Source organism: Microcaecilia unicolor, chromosome 9 (genome assembly GCF_901765095.1).
Source record: "Microcaecilia unicolor chromosome 9, aMicUni1.1, whole genome shotgun sequence".
Classification (NCBI taxonomy): Eukaryota; Metazoa; Chordata; class Amphibia; order Gymnophiona; family Siphonopidae; genus Microcaecilia; species Microcaecilia unicolor.
In genome coordinates, this window is record NC_044039.1 from 103,259,237 (window position 1) to 103,273,760 (window position 14,524).

At 42.5% G+C, this 14,524-nt stretch overlaps 1 protein-coding gene across 1 annotated transcript in view; it reads right to left on the minus strand.

Annotated features, from left to right (window-relative positions):
* PRKD1 (protein kinase D1) overlaps positions 1-14,524 on the minus strand; it is a 290,788-nt gene that overhangs the window by 162,264 nt on the left and 114,000 nt on the right. The window contains exon 6 of the mRNA XM_030215182.1: positions 12,355-12,432. Within this exon, the coding sequence (XP_030071042.1) occupies positions 12,355-12,432 (78 nt within the window). The remainder of the gene's footprint in view (positions 1-12,354; positions 12,433-14,524) is intronic.

Here is a 14,524-nt window from a genome sequence, read left to right on the forward strand (position 1 = left end):
AATACATATTTTCACTAGATTTTGGAGGTCAAGACCTCCTTCATCAAGCCAGGATAATTTATGTAACCTGAGGAAGGAGATCTTGGCCTCCAAAAGCTAGTTGGAAAATTTATTAAATAAGTCATTGGAGCGGAGCAGAGTCCCACGATCCACAGTTGCTTCAAAGGGGTTCCAAAGGAGCAGAGCCTGCCCCTTTGGGCATGTATCCACAGCCATGTGCCCACAGCTGTATTCCATGATAGGGCCACCCAAAAATAGATGGCGTCAAGGGGCTTCTTCTGATGACACCAGCTGTCCAAGGGTAACCAACTAAAGTGCATGCAACTGCATGGGTCAGCAGCTCCAGATGGTGCTGATTGATGTTAACGGACCTATGGATTTTCATCTGCAAGCAGCTAAGTCATCAGGGTTGTCATCTTCCCAGAAGTGAGTACTCTTTCTCTCTCAGATGATTCCCTTTCATCAGGGAGTTGAACAATCTGTTATGAATGGAAAGTCATCTCATGCTCTAGAGAAGAAGAGTGTGTCCACTCCTCAGGATGTTTCTGTTAGAAATGGTACTACTCTCACTGTTGCTAATGAAGCAGTTGAAGGATCCTCTTTTTGTAAGGTATCGGCTGTTGTTCTATATATGTAAGCCTGCTTCAATATCTGTACAAGATATATGTTTGAAGGATGTCTATATGGCTGTTACTAATATTGATGAGAATTTGAAGGACAATCTTTCACTATATAGTAAGTTTACTAAAGAAGCAGTTGTAAAGTTTAAGGAGTAGGACACTAGGATATTGTATATAGAGAATAAATTGGGAAAAAACTGGTGCACATTGGGACTTGTCAGTCAGCCTTAGCTGTTTCAGCAAAGGACAGACTGATAATCCATCTTCAAATGGAATCTTTAGAAATGCTGCCAGGATTCTGAATTTAAGGTTGTTAAATTTCCCAATTACTCATTATCTGTTCCCCATTGAGTTGTTTTTAAAGTTTATGTTAAGGAGGTTAGCCTTTAGTGATAGGGATATAACAAATGTGCATTATCTTCCTAGAGGGATTACAGAGATTAATCAGGAGGGGAAGATGGATAATTTAAATTCACCTGATACTTTAGATCTTACAAAATTTCTGGAATCCTCTCAGGATAATATTGCTAAGAGGGCCACTTTGTTGTTTTTAGCACTGTGGAAAAAAAGATGCTGGTATTAAAGACATATTTTCAAAAGAAAAGCGTACCTTTTATGGTCAAACTATTATGTTTCCTGACATATCCAGGCCAACTCAGTTGGAGGCACCTTTTCTTAAAGTTTCCCTGCAAGTGCCTGGTTACATATGACAAAATGCTTATGTTTTTTTGGATCCCTCCCATTTCTAAGATTTCTTCATCTGTTACTACATAAATTGTAAACATGTTTTTTTTTTTTTTTATTGGGGGGGGGGGGTAATTTAATCTCAGGCTTTTGAATCCTTTAATTTACTTAGTCCAATGAGAGAGTCAGTAACTCCAGATGTTTTCCTCTATATGTGGGCTAGATACATATAATATGTTCTTGATTTTTTATTACTTTTATTGATCATTATATTTTCTCTGTTACTTGTTTTTGTAACATTTAGAAACTTCTAATAAAAAGAAAATTAGTCCAATATAAAGCTATCACTTTATTTTCTATTTTTATAAATTCATTTTTAATTTATTGAATGGAATGTGTCAGTTTTTAAAATTTACAAATGATATCTTTATTTTGTATAGTACAGAAGGAAATGTATTACTATTTCTGTTTCTCTGGTGTTACACTGTATGCAGTGTCTGGCTTTTTGGGGTTTCAGTTTAATTTTTGTCTACATATCTCTATTTTTAGTTTGTGGTTACTTATTCCATACTTGGTGAGGGTCTGCTGTGTTCTGCATTTGTGAAATAAGCCAGTTGTTCTGATAGCACTGAAACTCTGTATAGAATCAATCTGTACTAATCCAGGGCTCTGTTTACTAAGGTGCGCTAGCATTTTTAGCGCGTGCACAAAATTAGCATGTGCTAACTGTGTAGGCACTTATAGGAATATTGTGGGCGCCTACACAGCATGCGCTAATGGTTAGCGTGCACTAAAAGCACTAACACGCCTCTAGCATAGCTTAGTAAGCGGGGCCCTCAGTTAGTTTAGTGGGTATATTAATGTTCTTGTGCCCACTGATATGCTTACAGTGCTACTTTTCCTAGATAGGCCCTTGTGCGACTCCAGGAAGTATGTGTTATTATGGTATGGTAAATTTGCTTTAGAGGGCCTGTGTGACCTTAAGATTTTGTATTACCAAAATGCCTAATACAAGATTTTGGATTCAGCTCATGCCATTCTCAACAGTAGCTCGATGTGAGTTACATTCAGGTACACTAGGTATTTTCCTGGAGGGCTTACAATTTGAAGTTTGTACCTGAAGCAATGGAGGGTTAAACAGCTTGTCCAAGATCTTAAAAAGCAACAGTAGGATTTGAACCCTCACTTCCATAGTTCTCAGCTAACTGCTCTAACCTTTATGTACAACTAATCCAAACATGCTTAGCATCTCAACAATTAACAAGACAGCAGATCTGAAACCTAGTGGCTATAAGAGGCAAATAATTTTATGGTTGCCAGTAACCACAGAATTTCTGTTACAGTGCTGTTGAACATCATTGTTCACATGGCTAGTAAGGAGATGCTGGACTGAGGAGCCAGGGCTGACTGGCAGCAAAGTGTTAAGTAGCTGTGTGTATTTCCAGAATGCTGTTAATATTGTTCTGTTTCATATGTTTTATTACTTTCATGCATTATTTTGATTTTTTTGGCACATAATTTTCTGGAGTGTGTTCAGTGTGTACAATACAATCAGTAACAGAAGCACTAGGTGGGGGCAGCAGCTGTGTTGAAAAGTGCTCACTTTGTCCCCCTCCTGCTGACACAGGCAGACCCACCATGCCCCATCCTACCCCCGCCCCCCCACTCCATAGACCCACCTCAACCCTGCTCCACTTTAGCCTCGCCAAACATATGAGTCACAAAACACCAATGTGTATACAGGTATTTTTTTTTTCCCCTAGTGAGCTCACAATCTAAGTTTTGTTGTTTTTTTTTTTTATTATTATTTGATTTTTTTTAACCTGGGACAATGGATGGTTCAGGGACCCTTTTACAGAGCGGCGGTAAACCCAACGGGGGCTTACCGCTCGCTCTTTCGGGACTACAGCTAGCCCAACATGGCCACTGGCGGTAGTCCCGCCCAGAGCGCACGCCATTTCTGGGTTAAAAGAAAACCCCCGGAAATAGTTAGTGCGGCGGTAACCCTGCAGTAATCAGGCATTACTGCGCACTGCCTGCTTACTGCCAGGTTAGCGTCAGAACCCTTACCGCCACCTCAATGGGTGGCAGTAAGGGCTCCCCGCTGCATGGCCACATGATGAGAGTTATCTCACCACGTGGCCATTTTTTTCCCCAGATTTTACTAGCTGTGGGAAAAAGGGCCCTGGTGAGTAGGAAAAACTGCCCTCATGGCCAGTGCAGAGTCCTTTTTCCCACAGCTTAGTAAAAGGACCCCTAAGTCACTTACCCAGGCTTCAGATAACATAGTAACGTGGAGGGGGATAATCGAACGGGGGCGCCCATCTCTAAGGGCGCCCTGTAAAGGGGCAGGGCAATCTGTATTATCGAAACAAGATGGATGTCCATCTTTTGTTTCGATAATACGGTCGGGGACGCCCAAATCATGAAATCTAGGTCAACTTTGGAGATGGTCGTCCCCAGTTTTTGGCGATAATGAAAACCGAGGACGCCCATCTCAGAAACAACCAAATCCAAGCCATTTTGTTTTGGGAGCAGCCAGCATTCATAGTGCACTGGTCCCCCTCACATGCCAGGACACCAACCGGGCACCCTAAGGGGCACTGCAGTGGACTTCACAAATTGCTTCCAGGTGCATAGCTCCCTTACCTTGTGTGCTGAGCCCCCCCAAAACCCACTACCCACAACTGTACAACACTGCCATAGCCCTAAGGGGTGAAGGGGGGGCACCTACATGTGGGTACAGTGGGTTTGTGATGGGTTTTGAAGGGCTCACATTTACCACCACAAGTGTAACAGGTAGGGGGGGATGGGCCTGGGTCCGCCTGCCTGAAGTGCAGTGCACCCACTAAAACTGTTCCAGGGACCTGCATACTGCTGTCAGGGAGCTGGTTATGACATTTGAGGCTGGCATAGAGGTTGGAAAAAAATATTTTTAAAGTTTTTTTTAGGGTGGGAGGGGGTTAGTGACCACTGGGGGAGTAAGCGGAGGTCATCCCCGATTCCCTCCAGTGGTCATCTGGTCAGTTCGGGCACCTTTTTGAGGCTTGGTCGCAAGAAAAAATGGACCAAGTAAAGTTGGCCAAGTGCTTGTCAGGAACGCCCTTCTTTTTTCCATTATCAGCATCTGTTAACCACGCCCCCGTCCCGCCTTCGGTACACTGCCAACACGCCCCCTTTGGTCGTCTCCACGATGGAAAGCAGTTGAGGACACCCAAAATCGGATTTCGATTATGCCGATTTGGGCGACCATCTCCCGATTTGTGTCGGAAGATGGGTGCCCTTCTCCTTCGAAAATAAGCAGGATAGTAACATAGTAGATGACGGCAGAGAAAGACCTGCATGGTCCATCCAGTCTGCCCAACAAGATAAACTCATATGTGTTACTTTTTTGTGTTACCTGACCTTGATTTCTATCTGCCATTTTCAGGGCACAGACCATAGAAGTCTGCCCAGCACTAGCCTCGCCTCCCAACCACCAGCCCCGCCACCCAATCTCCACTAAGCTTCTGAGGATCCATTCCTACTGAACAGGATTCCCACACATTTTTGAATATGACTGTTTGTATTTAATTCCTTTACAACTGGGGAAGTTCAGGTTGAGGAATTTGCGGGCCGATCTTTTGGCGTTTCTGGGCGGTAAGTCCACTAGATTTAACGTTTAGAGTGGGGCATCTGCGTGGATGATTTTGTGAACGGTTGTGCAGATCTTGAACTCAATTCGTTCCTTGAGCGGGAGCCAGTGCAGTTTCTCTCTTAGGGGCTTTGCACTTTCGTATTTAGCTTTACCAAAAATGAGTCTGGCTACAGTGTTCTGGGCTGTTTGGAGTTTTTTGAATGTCTGTTCTTTACAGCCTGCGTACAGAGTGTTACAGTAGTCCAAGTGACTTATCGCTAATGACTGTACTAGAGTGCGGAAGATGTTTCTTGGGAAAAAAGGTTTTATTCTTTTGAGTTTCCACATCGAGTAGAACATTTTTTTCGTTGTATTCTTCACGTGAGTATCGAGTGTGAGGTTTCGATCAATAGTGACTCCAAGAATTTTCAGATTTTCTGAAATAGGAAGTGTGCAGTATGGTGTGGTTATAGTGGGGTAGTTGTTTGTATTGTACTGGGAAGTGAGAACTAGACATTGAGTTTTTTCTGCGTTAAGTTTTAACTGGAAAGAGTCCGCCCAGGAGTGCATGATTTGGAGGCTCTGGTTGATCTCGTTGGTTATTTCGTTTAAGTTACTTTTGAACGGGATGTGGATCATAACATCATCAGCATATATGCAGGGGTTAAGGTTTTGATTAGCTAGAAGTCTGGCTAGTGGTATCATCATTAGGTTGAAAATGGTTGGTGAAAGGGGGGATCCTCGAGGAACTCCACATTCCGGTATCCAAGGTGGTGATCTGTCAGTATTCGTTGTTACTTGGTGGGATCTGGTGGTGAGGAATCCTTCGAACCATTTGAGAACTGGGCCTCCGATACCAAAGTATTCTAATAGATGTAGTAATATTCCATGATCCACCATGTCGAAAGCACTAGACATGTCGAATTGTAATATGAGTATGTTCTTGCCGCTTGCAATTGTTTTTTTGAATGAATTCATTGCAGACTATAGTACGGTTTCAATACTATGATTTGATCGAAATCCTGATTGAGACTCAAGTAGAATTGAATGTTTGGTTAGGTATTCCGTGAGTTGTTTCGTCACTATGCCTTCCATCAATTTTGTTATGAGCGGGATAGAAGCAATTGGTCGATAGTTAGTTAGGTCCATTGTGCTTTTCTTGGCATCTTTTGGCAGCGGAGTGAGAAGGATATTTCCTTTATCCGTGGGGAAGAGACCATTTAGGAGTCTGTGATTTACTTGGTTCATGAGGTCTTTTTTGAATTGTTTGGGGGCGGCTTTTATTAGACTAGTGGGGCAAATGTCGAGTTTGCATTGAGATTTGGCATATTTTCTGAGCCAGTATGAGAGTTCATCTACTGAAATCAAGTCAAACTTAGTCCATAATCAATCGGCTGGATATTCCCCAGGTTTTGGGTCTAAGCATTCAAGGATGTTTGTGTACTCAATGGTATTGCTTGGTATCATGCGTCGGAGCTTTATGATTTTTTCCTTGAAATAGTTCGCTAGGTTGGTTGCTGATGGGGTTTCTATGCTATTCGAGGTGACCTGTGTGGTGTTTAGGAGGTTGTTTACAAGTGAAAAGAGTTTGTGCATATCCTTGTAATTTGGTCCTATTATAGTTTTGTAGTACGTTCTTTTGGTTTGTCTGATGTTGTATTTGTATTTTCTTTGTAGCTGTTTCCCCTCTTTGAGTGTGTGTTCGTCTTTTTTCTTGCTCCATGCTCTTTCTAGTCTTCTAACCTGTGTTTTTAATTCTTTCAGTTCTTTGTTAAACCATGGGATTGAGCTTTTCCTATGTGAGGTTCTAATTTGGAGCGGTGCTATCTTGTCTAGAACTATTCTGCATCTGTTGTCCCATTCTTGTAGAAATTGGAGTGAGTCTGTAGTTGTTATCCATTCGTCGGTATATATTTGTTGCCAGAATGTTAGAGGGTCTATTTTGCCTCTTGTAGTATAGGTTCTTTTTTCTTGTTTTTCTTGTGTCTTTTTTGTTTTCCAGAGGAGGGAAGTGTTTGCCTTGTGGTGATCTGACCATGGTGTGGCTGTCCATTTTGTGTCTCTGATTATGAGGTTCACTTCTGATGAAAATTTGTGAGTCATGATGTCTAGTGTATGTCCTTTCTTGTGGGTGGGTTGCATGTTAGGCCAGTGGATCCTCCATAGTTGGAGGAATTCCTTGCATTCGTGTACATTGTTTATGTTAGTATCTTCAAGATGAAGGTTGATGTCTCCTGCTATGAGAATATTCTGGGAAGACAGACAGGTATTTGAAATGAAGTCCGTAAAGTGTTTCTGAGCATCTTGACAGTTAGCCGGGGGTCTGTAAAATAGGATTATATTTAGTTGATCATGCAGGTTGGGGTGGTTGATTCTGACTGAGGCTATTTCGAGTTGGGGGAGGATAGATTCAACTATTGTTGTAACTGTGAATTGGGATTTATAAATTATAGCTATACCTCCGCCTCTCTTTCCTTCTCTTGTCCAATGGGTAATTTTGTATCCTGGTGGACATAGCTCTAGGATTATTGGGTCTTTAGAGTCATGAATCCAAGTTTCATTAATGAGAAGGAAGTCAAGACGATCTGCCGTTATCCAGTCAGTTATCGTTGAGGTTTTTTTGATTATTGATCTGGCATTAGTATAACCTATTTGTATTGATTGGTATTGCTCCCCTGGGTTCGAAATAGTGGTGATTTTATCAGTTGTCTGTTTCCTTGATGTGTGGGTTTAGTATCTTCTTTTTTTGATATCCCTTGATGGCATCCATGGGCATTTGGTTTGATGTGGTCTTTGTTGTATTTTTGGGAGGGCATGTTGTGTACGTGAGGGGTGTGTGATTTGTGAGTTGTGTGATTGTTGTTATCTATATCGTGGATTGAATGTGCATGTATGAGTAGAGTGAGACAGTAGATAGTTAGGAGTATTTTGCTGGGGTTCATATCAGCATTTAAGACACTACAGAAATTTCTAAAGCATCAGTATATGGAATAGAAGTACAATATGCGCGATACACCTACGGCACGGAATCTCCAACTGGGTCCCTGTACACAGTGCCCTTAAAATATGACAGCAGAATTTTAGTTCAGTGTACACAGTGCTTTCAGTGCAGATCGGGATCTAGTTCAATAAAGCAGTGTACTTACGAGCAGATCTCATTTGCAGTGAAATGTAGTGATGCAGAATTTCATTTGCAGTGAACATTATGGGTCCCTGTAAACAGTGCATTTACAATATGGCAGCAGAATTTAGTTCAATGTGAGCAGTGCTTTCAGAGCAGTGTGGCATCTAGTTCAATAACGCCATGTACTAGAAGCGAATCTCACTTGCAGTGAAATGGAGTGGTACAAAGTCTCATTAGAGAATTAGGTCAGTAAGTATATCAGTAATACAATGACTATCATCCTTAGTTATGCAGAATGTTAACTAGAACAGTTACAATTCTAATATCAGGCTAATATTGTGTTACAAATACAGCGGAAATGCTGTGAGGTGTTTTATGGTGAAGATACTCAAAAGTCCTTTACATGAGCTATTAGAAGTTTAAAGTCTAGCGAAGAATTTAAAGCATTTACAGTATTTGAAGCATTTGTAGGAAGTCATTCCACATGCTGCAGTTAAAGCATTTGAAGCAGTGTAGCATTCAAAGGAAGTTTTCCTACATTAAAGTATATATGGCATTTAAACAAATAAGGAAGCATTTACAACATTTATCTCATTTAAAGCATTAGAGGAGCTTGCTATATTTGATGCATTCAGCATCTAAGCAGCCAGAGTATTTAAGGAAGTTTTCACCTTGTTACAAATCAGGTTCTTCAGATTTGGCATTGCTCACGTTTCATTGGTGATTTTTGCTGTATTGTGAGCTGTGAGAGTTCTTTTTTCTGGTGGTGTCCGGGCTGTGGAGCGTTGTGGCTCCGATCACAGTTCCAGTAGTCAGCAGGGTTCACCACTCTATCGTCCGATGTTCTAAACGGTGTGTTCGGTTCCAGCCCCCCGGGAATTCAGGCCTCTGCTGCGGGTCAACCATCCACCCGATCTGTTACTCCACCACGAGGTGTTCAAATCGCTCGCCGGTACCGTCAGACCCAGAGTCACCCAGGCCGTTGTCTCAACAGCGCATCGGACCCGAATCTAGGGATCATTAAATCCTTCTTCAATGCCCTCCTTGGATGTCGGATGGCGAAGTCGATCGGCCCCAGTTCGGCTCGGCCTAGTCCGGCCGAGGGCGCAGTCGGCGGACACAGCGAACAACTCGGGAGTGCAGTGAGGTCGCCCCGAGCTAGAGAACCACCTGTCTCCGAATCAGTTCCGATCTGGGTTTGAGCTAGTTCCGACCCGGCTCTGACCCAGCCCCCGCCCGGTTCAGGACGATTTAGACCTCCTGGTTACTTTCTACCAGGCCCAGGCAGACCAGTCTAGTCGGGATGTCGTGCCACGAGGCAGGTAGACCACCTTGATCAGCCTTGGGCTCGTTCGTCTGTGTAGGTTTTCGGCGAGGCTGTCGTGGTCCTGTGGTCCCCTTCTCAATTGCGGGTCAGCTCCGGTCCGTTACGGTCTGGTTAGGGGCGATGCATCACGGTCCAGGTAATTTTACTCTTCCGGACCTCAGGAGCTCAGTTGTGGAGCTCCTTACCTGTCGGCCATCTTTTCAGTCACTAGATCTGTTGATTACTTTTTAATTACTTAGCTTTATTTTTATAATTCTTTGTTATTGGACCTAAGTATTTGAGTAGCTTTGTGAATAAATAGAGACAAACTGGCTGGATCTCTTAGATTACAATCAGATTTTTGATTGGAGATACCATCAGTGAAAGAAGTGTGACTGGCCTAAAGTACGGAGAAAACAATTATTGGAATAGCACCAATGAACTGGAATTTTCTTCCTGCAGAGTTTAAATTAGAGACTACCTATATTTTATTTCAGAGAAAACTGAAGACCTGCCTTTTTAATGAGTTACTGGTGAGAATGTAAACTTCAAGCAATTGTTTTATCTGTAAGAAAATCATGGATTGAAACTGATTTGTTGTTTATTATACTGGTTTTGTTTAATTAGGGCCCTGTTTACTAAGCTGCGTTAGCGTTTTTAATGTTTGTTAACCATGTATGCACGTTAAACGTGTACGTGCCAACAATATCCCTATAGACGCCTATATGGTTAGTGCGCGCGCTAATTGTAGGGGCATTAAAAACACTAACGCGCCTTAGTAAACAGGGCCTTTAGATTGTAAGCACTCCAGGGACAGGGAAATATCTAGTATACCTGGAAGTATCTCACCTTGAGCTACTACTGAAAAAGGTGTGAGCTAAATCTAAATAGAAATAATTTTAACTTTATGGGTCCGTAGTAAGTTCTAAGGGACAAAGGCCTTTTGGGATAAAAAAAATATTTAATTTTGCATATATATATTTTATTTGTGAATATATAAATTATTTTTATATTGTAATTTTGTACATTTATTTTTTGCTAAATCATTTTATATCTATGAAAGGGCTTTTATAAAATTTCCCCATGGGTTACAAACTTAAAAGTATATGTGGTGCTATGAAGACATACTTTTATGCGATCCAAGAATAGCTGTGTTCTGAAATGAGAGCAGAGCACAGGCAGAGTCATAACTTACATATATAGTACATATGTACTTTATTTGCTATCATTTATACCTGCTCCTGAACACAATTCTCATGGATTCTACCACTAGGAGGCAGCCTTCCATATAAGGGCAATTTGTCCTTATATGGAAGGCTAACCACTAGTGGTAGTACTGTGAGACTACTTCTAGGTGTTACCATTTTTGAACCAAGAGCTAGAAGGGTGGTATCAGAAGGGACCGCTCCCGCTCCAGTCCACTAGACATCAGGGATCACCTCCACGTAAGTCCCTAGGGTGGCAAGGGGCCCGGGGGGATCAGAAATGGGGGGGGGGGGATTAGGAGATTAGACTGGGGAGCCAAAAGGTGGGGGTTGGAGGACGTGCCATATGAGCTGCTTAAGGCAGCTCATTTACAGACCACCTTATCCAGATCCTGGCCAATATTTAGCTGGGACCCATATAAGTATTATTCAGGTCCTAAGAGAATGTCAGCCAAATATCAGATAAATGCCAGCAGTGTACGCAAGCCCAGATATGTACAGATATTCAATGCCAGTGCACAAACATGGCCCATCATTGATATCTGGGTTTAACATTGCTAGCCAGTCAGCGTTTAAAAAAATGCACCTGAATATTAAACTGGGTTGGCATCAAAGTCAACACCTTGCAAATTTATCTCTATAGCAAAACCAGATTGAAGTGGGTCAAGAATAGGTTGAGAAGAGAGAAAGTCAAGACAACGGCAGTGAATGACGCGCTCAAGTAATTTGGAGAGGAAAGGGAGATGGGGCGATAATTGGAGGGACATGTAGGGTCAAGTGAGGGTTTTTTAAGGAGTGGAGTGACAATAGAATGTTTGAAGGCCGTAGGAACAGTTGCAGTGGAGAATGAAAGATTTAGGATGTGACAGATGACAGGGATGATAGTAGGAGTGATAGTGGTAAGTAGGGATGGAATCAGAGGAACAGGTAGTACATTTAGAGGAGGAAAGAAGAAGGGCAGTTTCTTCAGTGGAAACTTCGGAGAAGGAGGAGAAAGAAGGAGAGTAGGGGGTGAGGACTAAGGGAGAGAGAGGTGGGGAGGGTTTGGATGAAATTTCAAGGTTAATCTTACGTATATAGGGCCTGAGGAGAAAGAGAAGGGGGAATAGGGGATGGAGGTACCTTGAGAAGAGAGTTTAGTGTGGCGAAGAGAAGTCGAGGGTTAGAACCATGGGAATTAGTCAAATGGGTGAAGTAATCTTGTTTGGCAAGTGAAAGGGCAGGGGATAGAGCATAATGCAGGGGAGGGAGGGGACCCTGAAACTCGGAGGGAGGCAGGGAGGGGACGACCCTGGAACTCGGAGGGAGGGCAGGGCCGGTGGTTAGGAGGTGGGGCTGGTGGCTGGGAGGCAGGGATAGTGCTGAGCAGAGTTATACGGTCTGTGCCAGAGCCGGTGGTGGGAGGCAGGACTGGTGGTTGGGAGACGGGGATAGTGCTGGGCAGACTTATACGGTCTGTGCCAGAGCCGGTGGTGGGAGGCGGGGCTGGTGGTTGAGAGGCAGGGATAGTGCTGGGCAGACTTATACGGTCTGTGCCAGAGCCGGTGGTGGGAGGCGGTGATGATGGTTGGGAGGCGGGGATAGTGCTGGGCAGACTTATACGGTCTGTGCCCTGAAGAGGACAGGTACAAATCAAAGTAGGGTATACACAAAAAGTAGCACATATGAGTTTATCTTGTTGGGCAGACTGGATGGACCGTGCAGGTCTTTTTCTGCCGTCATCTACTATGTTTTAAATGTTTTGACCTTCTTCAAAAGCAACTGAAATGTTTTTTAGACAAAGATCAACTTGCATTTACCTCCATTGATGTCGACTTCACCAAGGCAATTATTTGGCACTTTAGGTGCACAGCGTTTGTGACAGTTGAACTTGCAATCTAAACAAAACCAAGAAGGAAAGCACAAATTTCAGTTCAACCCAGCACCAAAGGACCATATTAGGTAAACTCACAGCCCAATTCTAAATCCATTCAGTCACAATTACAGAATAAAACTGACTACAGTACAGAAGTCTCTGTATAATAAATCTGAAAGAAACACAACTGTTAGTTGTATAAGTAGAACAACTTTATAAGGTCACACTGTGACAGAGATATTTTAAGGATCCCTTTGTGTAGCAGTTTGAGTCATGTTAATTTATGTTTAATGAGACACATTTGAGCAGTTCAATTAATTTATTTTTTAACTTAAAAATAACTATGGACCTTCAATTTCTCTGGTATGCAGACGTTTGTACTGACATGGTTCAAAATGTTTTTTGAAATATTACGTATTTCCCACAGTAACAGAAAAAAATATAAAGAAATAAAAAGCTTAAACTACTCCCTGCAGAGTGAGTGGTGGAGATAGGATTAGAATGTGGGTCACAGGTTTTGATTTTATGCTTCAGCTACCATCACCAGGCCTGTTTACGTTACAACCCTATAGATTAGACAACTAGCTGCAAAGGTGTTGGAATGGGGGAAGCCACAGGTGCAATGGCATGCCCAAAGTTCTCCTTTCCTTCCCTCAAGGTGTTTACCTCACTTCCCCCAGTTTGGTGACGACCAGCCCAGATGATTTTATTGTCAAGCTACCTCCCCACTTCCGGTCCAGTGTCTCTCCCTCTCTTCCACTCCCACCCCCAACCCTCCTGCCTATGAACCAGCATCATTCCCCTTCTCTCATCCCTCCTCCCTTCCCTGGTGTACATCTAAATCTTTTCTCCACCCCTGGAAGTCGCTGGCAGCAAGCAGCTATTCATATGCACAGCTTGTGCCTGCCTCAGCATCTTCCATCTCACAAAACTTTCTATTTACATATAGGTGGAACACAGTCAAGGAATTTGTTCAATATTGTGGGTGCACAAGCACCCACAGCACCCACAGAGCTGGCTTCTACAGTTGGGGGCAGAGCTGGGGGTGGAGTTGGGGGGGAGCTTGGAACCCAAACCAAAAAAGTGTTTCACTACCCCTGACCAATTGTAAAAAAGTGATGGTAATTTTAATAATGTGAATTCTTTCACTAGGAATTTCTCTAAATAGCTAATCATTTTCAGTCATCACTGATTTGAGCTTGATGTAGCTAATTGTGAAAAAGATACTTTTTTGAGCTCAATATTCAAATTATTTATGCTTCTAACTTTGGGGTATGTTTACTTAAGCGTATTAGAGTTTTTAATGCACCTTTAAAGTTAAGGCACGTTAAACGCTAATGCACCAATACATTCCTATAGGTGTGTTAGCGTTTGACATGCGTTAGCGCCTATAAACGCCCCTTTGTAAACACAGGTCTTTGAGAGTTATGCCCCTAAATTGGATTTGAAAATTTACTAGTGCTAAGTACCTAAATTTATGCTCAAAATGTCAATAAACTCCTATTTAGGAGTATAAGAAATGGGTGCAGTAGGAGCAGATTTAGGGTGGGGAAGAGAAGTAAGCTGATTTTCAGCTAGGCTCATAAATTTACATAAATGAATTATAGTCTTAAATATATACGCATAGAGGTTCCTACCCACTTAAACCCCAATCAGCGAGCCATGATGAGATATTCAGTGGCATTCAACCAGCGGTGCTGCTAAAAATTCCCTCTGATTACTATGGCGTTGTCTGGTTAGTACCAGGAAAGTCAGTGGATGGAATCAAAACAAACCCAGAAGATATGTGGGCTCTAGTAATATTCAGTATCAGTGTCCACATACCTAACTTGACAGATACAACCGCACAAAAAGCAGTCTTGTCTTTGCCTGGTTAGTTATGCAGATGCTGGTACCGAGTATCAGCCAATATCCACATTAACTTCTCAGTTTGCCAAGAAATTGTATATGGAAGGCCAATAGCCGGACACAGCCGGGTACTGAATATTTGGTTCTAATTCAGCTGTGGCTGTCAGTGGTTATAAAAGCACCTGAAAACTACCAGGTAACTTAAACTTTTAAATTAAGATGAATTTTCAGCTAAAAATTTAGGCTCCTAAAATTGGCTGAAAATA